The 11,559-nt window shown below is 35.0% G+C and overlaps 1 protein-coding gene across 3 annotated transcripts; it reads left to right on the plus strand.

The window, feature by feature from the left end:
• The first annotated feature begins 9,685 nt into the window (after window positions 1-9,685).
• LOC139856806 (uncharacterized) lies at window positions 9,686-11,485 on the plus strand. 3 transcript variants are annotated; one of them, XM_071845511.1, is made up of 2 exons: window positions 9,686-9,774; window positions 10,262-11,485. In XM_071845511.1, the coding sequence occupies exons 1-2, from the start codon at window positions 9,712-9,714 to the stop codon at window positions 11,351-11,353; spliced, it is 1,155 nt and encodes a 384-aa protein (XP_071701612.1). In that variant the 5' UTR covers window positions 9,686-9,711; the 3' UTR covers window positions 11,354-11,485. The 3 variants fall into 3 exon arrangements, with proteins under 3 accessions (XP_071701612.1, XP_071701613.1, XP_071701614.1); XM_071845512.1 differs by having other exon boundaries at window positions 9,712-9,780; XM_071845513.1 differs by having other exon boundaries at window positions 9,712-9,774; window positions 10,265-11,485.
• Window positions 11,486-11,559: the final 74 nt, after the last annotated feature.

Genomic DNA, 11,559 nt, shown 5'->3' on the forward strand with positions numbered 1-11,559 from the left:
CGATTTTAAACGTTTCTCCAGCTAGATTTATTTCACAATCACGACAAATTTTATCGGCTTTAATTAGCTTACCATTAGCTAACTCAATCAAGTACTTAGCATCTATAGGTAATGATGAACAATTCAATTTAGTGTAAAAATTTATACACACGTAACTTCTATCGGCGCCAGTATCAAATAAAATAGATGCTGATAAGTTATTAATGGTAAACGTACCCGTAACAAGTTCCGGGTCTTCTCGTGCCTCTCTAGCATTAATAACAAACGCTCTTCCACGTGCAGGTCCGCCATTCTGATTCGGGCACTGGCTCTTATAATGACCTTGTTTTCCACACCCAAAACAAGTAATGTTAGCCAAAGCAGTTCTATTTGCGTTGGTGGCAGGAGTCTTGTTGCCATTTGTAACGAGAGCCTTACAATCTTCCGCAAGATGACCTTGTCGATTACACTTGGTGCATAACACACTACAGTAACCAAAGTGATGTTTGTGGCAACGGTTGCATAAAGGATTTTGTCCTTTATAACCAAAGCTTAAACCACTACCCGCACCTTGCGTGTTTTCTTGTTTCTTAAAAGATTGTTGTTGGTTACCTCGATCATAATTTCCATTCCACTTTCTTTTGTTACCTGATACCTTCACATCAGTATTGGATACTTTCTTATCCATGATGACCTGATCCATTAGCTCGTTTGCCATGGTTATAGCTTCATGAATTGTCTTAGGTTTCGATGCTGTAACATTTGCCTTGACCTTTTTGGGCAAACCAGCTTTGTACATTTCAATCTTCCGTTCTTCGGTTGGAACCAATTCAGGACATAGCAAAACTAATTCCATGAATCGCTGGTTGTAGTTGGTGATTTCAGTACCAACCACCTTCAAACTTCGTAACTCATCTTCTAACTTAATAACCTCATTCCTTGGACAATACTCGGTGATTATCATTGCTTTGAATTCTTCCCATGGAGTATCATAAGCTACATCTCCTCCTACCGCCTTCACATAATTCTTCCACCATGTGAGTGCACTATCTTGTAAAGTGCACGATGCAAACTTGGTCATGTCTTTTTCATCACAACCGCTGATTTTGAACACCGTCTCCATCTTTTCTATCCATCGGGTTAAACCGATAGGTCCTTCCGTTCCACTGAATGATGATGGCTTGCAAGCTTGGAACGTCTTGTAGGAGCATCCTACACGAGGATTTGGATTAACTGCAGCAGCTCTTGCAGCCTCAACCCATAACATTCTGTCGTTCACTCGCTGGTTGATGAGTTCCTCGAGTTCTTGTTCCGTCATTCGATTCAATCGCGCCATTTCCTAATGAAAGAAAATAATTATTCACATGGATTATTATAGATGTAGTGTGTATTTATAGTACATTATAGCTTATTAATAATATGAACTAGGTATTATTATAAAAGCCTTTTCTTCTTATTAGCGTTTTATAATTATATCTTGGGTAGTACCTACCCGTTAATGTTCATACTTAATAGCTTAGTACAGAATCAATTACTACAATCTAAATAATACTTAACCATGGAAAATTATTGCATTTCATACTTCAATATTTTACATATGCTTATCTTACATCGAACATTAAGCAAACCACACTATTAATATTATACAAAACATTATTCGGTTCCATGGTTTGACACAGCAGCGCATCGTTTGATCTATTTTCTAGGACGTTTAGACACAAAGATTTGCTTAACGCTTATCCTAACTGTCTGCCTATATTTTGGCTGTGGGACTGAAGAACTGGATGCCGGGACAGAACGAATAGGAATAGCGGGGATAGGGGTGGTAGTGTTGAGTGGAATTGGTGCCACATCATTCTCATTAAACTCGGGATTTGGATTTTCTAATTCATTAGCCTTTCGTTTCTTTCCTAGTTCGAACTCGTCTTTTGTAATTTCCTGTATTTCTTCCTCGGGTTCACTTTCCTCCTCGGGTTCACTTTCCTCCTCGGGTTCACTTTCCTCCTCGGGTTCACTTTCCGGGTTCTCTATAGTTGGTTCATCCGGAATTTGTGAGTCTTCCCCAAGGATATCATTTTCGTCATCGGACAGGTTAATGACTGGAACGCCATCTGAAGATTCTGATTCGGAGTCGTTGATTGTGATAACAATTTTTGAGCTCGACATCTATCACACAACAACTAACCCATTAGTACTTATATAATATTTACATATAAATTTTAACCAACAGTGATAAGCAATGGTTTTTTTTTTTTTTTTTTTTTTTTTTTTTTTTTTTTTTAAATCAGACCCGGTCAAAGTCCAGACTTACTAATGTATCCTAACGGCTTCTCGGTTAGACACACTAATGCAGACCTGGTTCGCTAAGACCAACGCTCTGATACCACATGTCATAACCCGTCCTTAACCATAAGAACGTGTTAGATAACGTATGATTTCATTGCGAGGTATTGACCTCTATATGCGACATTTTTAAAAAGGAAAACTGCATATATTATACATTACAAACCAAACCATTATTTTTGTTACAAGCTTTAGACAATAAAAAGATGATTATCGTTTAACGATAATCTTCGACTTACAAACTTTACAAATGATAATAACAACACGATTTCTAGCATATTTTACAACACACGTCCTCGGATATGCAGTTTTATTTTTGACACAAATATGAGTACGCATGATCCTGCTTAGATTCAACATAATGCAGCGGAAGCTTTAATTATCACCTGAGAATAAACATGTTTAAAAACGTCAACATAAAGTTGGTGAGATATAGGTTTAGTGCGCAGCAATATATATATATAGACCACAAGATTTCGTATATAAACATTTCAATAAAAATATTCTAAGTGGTTGAGCACTTGGTAACCATACTTAACATTTTCACGTCGCATATTCCCTTTAATATGAAATCTTACTACACCGTACCAAGTGTAGTCACAAAACGAAGTACTGTGCAACCGTTGAATACTGGTCGTCCAGTCCGATTGGGGTTGTCAGGCCCGATAGATCTATCAACAGGATTCGCGTTTACAATACCGCTGTAAATATTAGTTACCAAGCTACAGGGAAGTATGCCAGTGGTACAACTCAACGTAGAATATATTTTTCAGTTACTTGTGTCCATAATGTAAAACATAAAATACATGTATTCTCATCCCGAAATATTTAGAGTTTAAAAGTGGGACTATATACTCACTCTTGTCTTGATGATATATATATTTTGACTCGGTCTTCCGGTTGATATCACGAACCTATCCATATATAATATATCAATATGTTTTCATTTTAAAACAAACGTTATATATATATATACTTGTTATACTTTTAATATTTTGAATATTTCCTTAGTCCGTAGTTAGCATTCCGATGTTAGTAATTCAATTTTTAATGGTTCATTTTTAGATGTTTAATATACCCGCAATAAACAAAACCCCCAACGAAATAAATAAAACCCCATCGTATATGTATTGGTCGAGATTAATCTTGACCCATGGTACCGGTGTTGTCAAATGACGTGTTGCGTACATAAAGTACCGGTGTTGTCAAATGACGTGTTGCGTACAATCATGGGATCTTATGATTAATCTTCTCGTGTTGTTTACGGGTGATCCTGAACCATATAAAATTGAATTATAAGTACATATATATAAAATATCATGTTATCTTAGAAATATGTGATTTATATCATTTTTTTTCCAATTGATCCCGTAGTTGAAATGATCTAGGATAACCAATTTTGTTTCGGTCATAGTTTCTTCGTTACAAATCCGTTTTCGTTGATTCAAATTGCCATCTTCTTGGATCGAGTTCTTCTTTAAGACTATGAACTGTAAATACCTTGGTTTGTATTCAAAATCATACGGCATAAGTGAAACATTAGTGAAACATATGAAGTTAAACATTTTTGTTACAACAAAATCATTTAATGACCATTTTTCTAAAAATACTTATACTTTGAAAAACCAAGTTTTACCTTGTTAAATTAGCATATACATAAGTTATATTACAGGTCTTGAAGTATTTTAAAAGTTAAGTTAGAAGGATCTATTTAGTTTGCAAACAAGTTTGAAAACATTCAAACTATGTTCTTGTTGTTAAACTTTTGTACCACAAAATAAGATAGCTATATATATATGAATCGAATAAGGTTATGAACATAGATTCTACCTCAAGTTCCTTGGATGAAGTTGCTGTAAAAGAGAAGTAAGAAGCTAGAATCAAAAGGGTGATGGAAGTGGATGAAAGATTGGAAGTAAGTTGGTGTTCTTGGAAGGTTTTCTTGAAGTGTTTTTGTATGGTTTTCTTATGGTGTTTTAGTATGGTTTTTGAAGCTAGATCTTTATGGAACTTTGCTGGATTGTTATGGAGTTTAGAGAGTAAGAAAGAGTGTGTGTTTTTAGTTAAGAGATTGAAGTAAAAATGAATCAAAAATGATGATACATATATACTCCTAAAAATGTGATCTTTAAGGATAACATGACAAAATTCTAGTTTGTATTTTTGTAATTAGTCTTGCAATGATTCAAAAGTAATTACCTTATACATAAGGCATGAATAAGGGCTGGTTAGGTGGTGATTTGATGTGTATATACCAATAGTAAATACGTATAGAAGCTTGGTATGATACGAGTACAAATACTCTAGGTATACGTATAGAAATTTTGTGAAAAATGGAATGAGGATTCAAATATAGCTATCTTTTGTGAATACACTTATATGATTTTATGTATTTAAGTTCTTAAAAGTGATTAAATACATTACTTATACAATATATGTATAAACATTATATGTCTTAAGTATTTATGTCAAATAACGTTACGTATAGTTATCGTTTTGAAAACTTAAGTTAGTAGTTTCAAAATACACATATAACTTGTTGTTATTAATATAAAATGATATATTAAAACATTTATTAATCATGTTAAATATGTATATATACATTTATATACACAAACGTATAATTATCATATATTGTATAGTTCGTGATATCATCGGTCAAACTAGACGGTCAAACGTTGTGTAAAACTCTTTTCGGAAATATAAGTCTCGACAATTTGGATTGCTTATCATGTTGGCAAGGTTTAATTTATGTAAATATTAATCTTATAAGTATAGTATGATCGAAAAAGTGCGGGTCGTTACAATATGGGTTTAAGTTCGATTTGACGATACCATATCAAGGCGTGAGTTATCATGAGATATGGGTTTAAGTTCGATTAGACGATACCATATCGATAGGTGCGTTGGTATGTGATGTGGGTTTAAGTTCGATTTGACGATACTATATCACTTGGTGTGCTTGCTTTCTTGCAAGTAATACGTCGAGCGTTATCCAATCGTGAGGATACACCTTTTGTTGGCTCCATTGAGGCGCTTGTGACCATGTTAATGGTACAAACTTTATTTTAGCGAGGTACGTGATAGAAGTACGCTAAGGAAGTTACTAACTCGGTACGAGTTTTGGAGTGTTAGCTTGTGTATGCCGGGGGATTTAAGCATAAGTTCGTTTCGATCCGGGAATGAAGCAAGACTTAGTGCTCGAATTTGGAAGATTTGATAAATCGCGGGTGACAATTTGGTCGAAAAAGGTAACTTAATGAGAAAAGTCGCCTAGAGAATCCATAGAGACACGTAGGATTATATGTGTGCTCGTTGTAGTCGTTGTGGACTTTAAAGGAGAGTGTGTGCTAGTGCGTGTTAGAAAATGGGAAAATCCTTTGGGTTAATAGATTATGTGCGGAAATCAAGTTCGGATGTACGTCGAAGGACCGTAGAGTGTAGGTCCGATTGGTTAAGCGACGAAGATCATGAGGACGCGATCGAGTTTAAGTGGGGGAGAGTTGTAAGACCTAAATATTTAATGTACATAAGGTATATATGGTGTACATGAAATGGGTGAAGCGTGGTGTGATTTTATACTGAAAGAACTGATCAGACCCCCTGTGCGCGCTGCGCAGGGTAATGGGTGTGCGCCGCGCACCTTGTCTGATGGCAGTTTCATGTTTTCTTTTAATTAGAGTTAAATGAAGGGCATTTTGGTTATTTCACTTGAGGACAGATCCTGTGGCCATAATACCATATTTGGATCTAGCTTTGGATCATTTTCACATCCACACACACTCTCATTTCATCTTAGAGAGAGAGGGAGATTCTAGAGAGAGATTTGGAGATTTGGAGAAGAAGGAGCTTGAATTGATCAAAAGTCCAAGTGTTAAAGTTGTTCATCTCTTCCTTGGCTACGTTTTGGTAGTGTTGGTAAGTTCTAACTTCGAATTTCAATTGTTAGATTTGATTTCCAAGTTAGGGTTTTGACTTGTGTGTTCTTGAGTAAACCCACTAGTTGATATAGGTGATTAAGCTATTAAATGGTGTCGATGACCATTGTTGGTGGGTTTTGGGTTGGATGATGAAATTGATTAGCTAATAATCATGTTTGGGTGTTGAAATCACTAGTTAACTTAGGTTGTTAGTGATTAAGGGTATGAGCTTGCAAAATTGGTGTTTTGACTTGAGATTTGGTCAAAATGGGTTTTGTGCCAAAAGGATACAAGTAAATGTTTGATGATGAAACATTGAGTAAAATGTAGTATTGGAACATAATCACTAGCTAATTGTGATTATGGGCGTTTTGGGCGATGTTTGACTTAGTCAAAATGGAGGTAAGTGCAAATTGATCGAAATTGCACTTAAGGTGTTTTGGACATAAGCTAGAGTGTTTAGCTTATTTTTTGTGAATTTCTTAGGTGATTTACATTTGGTCAATTGGAAGCTCAAGCGGGATTAGCGTTTCAAGTACCCGAGGTGAGTGGAATATTTATACGTTTATGTATATAATTTGGTTGCTTGTGTACGACGTGGCGAGTTTTATTCGGTAGAGTACACTTCTCTTGGGCCACATTGGGACCGGGGTGCGGGATGAAGGTTTAAGTTCGATGCGGCGATACCTCATGTGTATGGACTTCAAGTTCGATGATGACGACGCCATACTACTATTATATTATTCAATGCGGGATGAGGGTCAAAGTTCGATGCGGCGATACCTCATATGTATGGATTTAAAGTTCGATGGGACGATGCCATACCATTATTATGTTGTTCGATGAGGGTTTAAGTTCGATGTGACGATACCTCATATATATGGATTTAAAGTTCGATATTGACGATGCCATAACAAGATTGTTTGTTTGATGAGGGTTTAAATTCGATGTGACGATACCTCATATGTATGGATTTAAAGTTCGATATTGACGATTTAAAGTTTAATGAGGGTTTATTTCGCGTTTTCGGTTGGATAACGGGTTGGGTTGTTACATGTTTGAATTGATATGATCTCATTAGTATGATGGAATGGTTGTTAGTTTTCATTTAAGGTTTTGCCAACTTAAACCGACGGATTTCTTCCGTTTGTGATCAGTGTTCAATCAACACGGCACGTTGTTATTCAGTTAACTAAACTGATAACGAGGGTTAGGATTATAGCTTAACTCACTAATAAACCTAGTACTTTACTGAGGATAACCTCCGAGGTATTGCTACCTTTCAATTATACGACCAAGTGACATACTTCTCACTGCTCAAAGAGAGCTCCGAGAGTTCAGAGATAAGTAGGTCTGTGTAATTGCCTCATCCAACCAGATCTACATCATTCCAAGCATAGTCTTAACATAAGCATAATTACCTTTCCCCAATCCAACACTGATATCTTGGTCAACATTTCCCTGATCTGCATACTCCGGATATCCTTCCACTTATTTACTTTTCTGCATTTAGGATTTTTAGCTTAAACCAACTACTATCTTTTATCCAGATAATTTAACTAAAAGACAATTATCCACTTGATCTTCAATTCGTTAGTCCATAAAAAAACACAACACTAGGTTAACTTACACATTCTACACCTTAGAAAGTAAAAGTAAATTTAGGCCCCGCACAATATAAATAAACAAAACCACTGTGTGCTACCTTGATCAACTGAATCAGACGTCCTGTGGTCTAACGACACCGCACGAATAAAACTGTCCGTTTCGGCCATATCAAGAACCTTTGAGAATTTATATGGAGTTGACATATACTACAACAACCGGCACATGCTTACAAGGTGAAAGCTATTCAAAGGATTATGTATTGTTGTATCATTCTCTACAACATAATTGTTGGGAATACCAGGTACAATATCGTTGAGAATGCTAAAGTTTATGAACCGGTTGTGAACATGCGAAATAGTTGGATCGGTAGGTGTGACACGTATAAGAGAAGGACGAAGGAATTACGTGATAGGATAGTGCACGAAGGTACGATCTGATTTGGTGGAACATTTTTTGACTATATGAGAAGACCAGTATTTATTTAAGTTTTTGTTTAATGTTTTAATTATAATTTACTTTGATGTTTTATGAATTGTATTTTTTTTTTTGACTAATTTTATTTTTAATTTATTTATTTAACTAAAAATATAAATTTATTAAATAATAAATATTTTTTCTATTTAAAACATTGAAAACTGACACTGAAAAGTGATATTGAACGACTTTCTCATTCTATTAACAATGTTAGTTTTTCAATGTCAGTCCAATACTATCCAGTCATCAGCAAATCACTAAAAGATCGAAACTGACACTGAACAACACCAAATTAAACGGTTTACTCTAGGAGTCGAAGGAGAGGTCCACTCAAATATCTTTTCTTTTTTTATTCATATATTAAATATATATAGTAACTAATGTATTAGCTAATACGTATATCAATTTTTTTTTTTTTTTTTTTTTTTTTTTTTTTTTTTTTGAAAGGCAATGTTAGTGGTTAGAAGTTAATTCACGAAAATCCCCCCCCCCCCCCCCCCGAGACTCGAACCCTGGTCTCCTCGAACACCATGTTAACATGGTGACCAATGAGGCAAAGCCCCATTGGCATACGTATATCAATTTTAAATGTATAAATATAACAGGAAATTATAAGGGCTATGCCTTTTTATTAAAAATCATTTCATTCACCACCTAAGTTTGACTTGAATAGTATTGGTTGAGATTTAACTTGGAATACTGTTAATTCAGGTTCGATTTTCATTTCAAGTAGGGAGTTTTTAACTTTTTATGGTATTGTCAACATCAATGCGGTTTGAAAAGGTCTGTGAACGGTTTTTCCAACCTTCGATGATACTGTCAACATCGTCGCGAATTGGGTTTCTCCTAACGCTTGTGTGAGTGACGAATGAAAGAATTCTAAGTAGATTTTTATTTAAAAAAAAAAAAAAAAAAGCCATTTGATTCTCCCTAAAATTTTCCAGAATTGCAGCAACACAAATACTACTGCATACAAATATACATACAAAATCTGTATCTAAATCCTATCATCTGTTTTGTAGAAAAAAAACAGAACCACTTAATTAAGTAAACGGCTTTAATTCAAATATATATTATTTTTTTATCGTAGACAGAGTCCCTGGAATTTGGTTGGATTCTGGGGCAGGTTTTTTTCTATTATTTAAATCAGTCTCCTTTTTGTTTTTTGTTTTTTTGTTTTTTTTTTAATCCAGTAATCGGTATATATACCCAGGAACTCAAGCATTTTGATCAGGGTTTATACCGGTTTTAATATTTATATTTAAGAAGAAGAAAAAACAGAGTAGGAGAAGAAGAAGAACTAGCTCTCTTGATTGTGGAGGGCTCAAATCAGCATTTTAGTAATCATAAAGGATTGTTTTTGTAATTCTTGATTTGAGCTCTTATCATGGCTGATGGTTATTTATCTTCCAAAAAGAAGGATGACTACTGGGACAACGTTTGTGGTCAGGTATATGTTTGTATCTATATATACATATTTATATAATATACCTTGCATTCTATCTGTTATTAATTCAGTCTGTAAAAATGGGTTGTTTGCTTGATCAAAAATAGAATGAATATGAATATGAATTTCATTTTCAGGTTTTTAGAATATGTTCATACAAGTGAATGAAGTGATCATGGTTAGAATATTGATTCTAGGGTTATAATGCTCTTTTTCAACTAAATACATGCTTTTCAATCACAATCACTATAGCATTTTGATTTGTAGTGATTAATGACCAAAATTAATAAGCATTTACTTAAATAATCAAAACAATATTGTGCTTCAGTCTGTTTTGTTGATTACTTGTTGCCATTTTAAGAAAAAAAAATAATCAGTCTGCTTTGTTGACACATTAAAGAATGTTCATAATAGTACTTCTTTATGTGTCACTCTATAAGCAAGTGAAGTTGAAGCTTATCAGGTTCCTTTTGGTTTTCAAAATTTGTAGGAGGAGTTAAGCAGAACAGCTCGAGTTCGTTGCATGATGCAAACTCTTGATTTGCGAACATTTATTGTAGTATTTATACTCATTCCGATCGGTTTTGTTGGTGCATACTTTCATGGACCAAAATTCACATCCTTTTTAAGACCATTATGGCAATCTCCCCCTAAACCTTTCATCACAATTCCCCATTATTATCATGAAAACGTTTCGATGACATCACTTTGCGAACTTCACGGTTGGGTGGTACGCGATTATCCAAGAAAGGTGTACGATGCGGTTTTATTCAATAATGAGATTGACATGCTTAATATTAGATGGAAAGAACTTTACCCTTATATCACCCAATTTGTGCTTCTTGAAACCAACTCTACATTCACAAGTATACCAAAACCACATTATTTCAAAATTAACAAAAAAAGATTCGATTTTGTTGAACCCCGTTTGACTTATGGGACGATTGGTGGTAGATTTAAAAAAGGCGAAAACCCTTTTTACGAAGAAGCGTATCAAAGAGTAGCACTTGATCATCTTCTTAGAATAGCTGGTATTGAAGATGATGATTTGCTGATAATGTCTGATGTTGATGAAATTCCTAGTGCTCATACGATTGATCTTTTGAGATGGTGTGACGGGCCCCCACAAATTGTACATTTAAATTTGAATAATTATTTGTACTCTTATGAGTTCAATGTAGATCATAGTAGTTGGAGAGCTTCAGTTCATCAGTATCAAAAGGGTAAAACAAGATATGTTCATTATCGACAGACGGATTATTTATTGGCGGATTCAGGGTGGCATTGTAGTTTTTGTTTTCGAAAGATTAGTGATTTTGTTTTTAAGATGAAAGCGTATAGTCATACGGATAGAGTAAGGTTCTCTCATTATCTTGATCTGAAACGGATTCAGAATGTGATTTGTAAGGGTGATGACTTGTACGATATGCTTCCCGAGGAGTACACGTTTAAGGATATTATATCAAAGATGGGTCCAATCTCTCATTCGTATTCAGCGGTTCATCTTCCTTCGTATCTGTTGAATCATGCAGATGAGTACAAGTATCTGTTGCCTGGAAACTGCTTACGAGAAGCCGAATGATGAGTCTAATGTTTGAGTGGATAACAGTACCTCAACCACTAGACTATTTTGTGAGGTTACTTGTTCTAGGATGTGTTGCTATGAGTTGTACCGTACAAGTTTGGCTGATGATGTGTATGTGGATGAACTTTTGGTGGTAATATGTTGTTTGAGGTCAACTGGTGTGGGGGTGTTGATTGAAACAAGAGTTAGGGTTCGCGGGCTGG

This window comes from Rutidosis leptorrhynchoides, chromosome 7, assembly GCF_046630445.1.
Source record: "Rutidosis leptorrhynchoides isolate AG116_Rl617_1_P2 chromosome 7, CSIRO_AGI_Rlap_v1, whole genome shotgun sequence".
Taxonomy (NCBI): domain Eukaryota; kingdom Viridiplantae; phylum Streptophyta; class Magnoliopsida; order Asterales; family Asteraceae; genus Rutidosis; species Rutidosis leptorrhynchoides.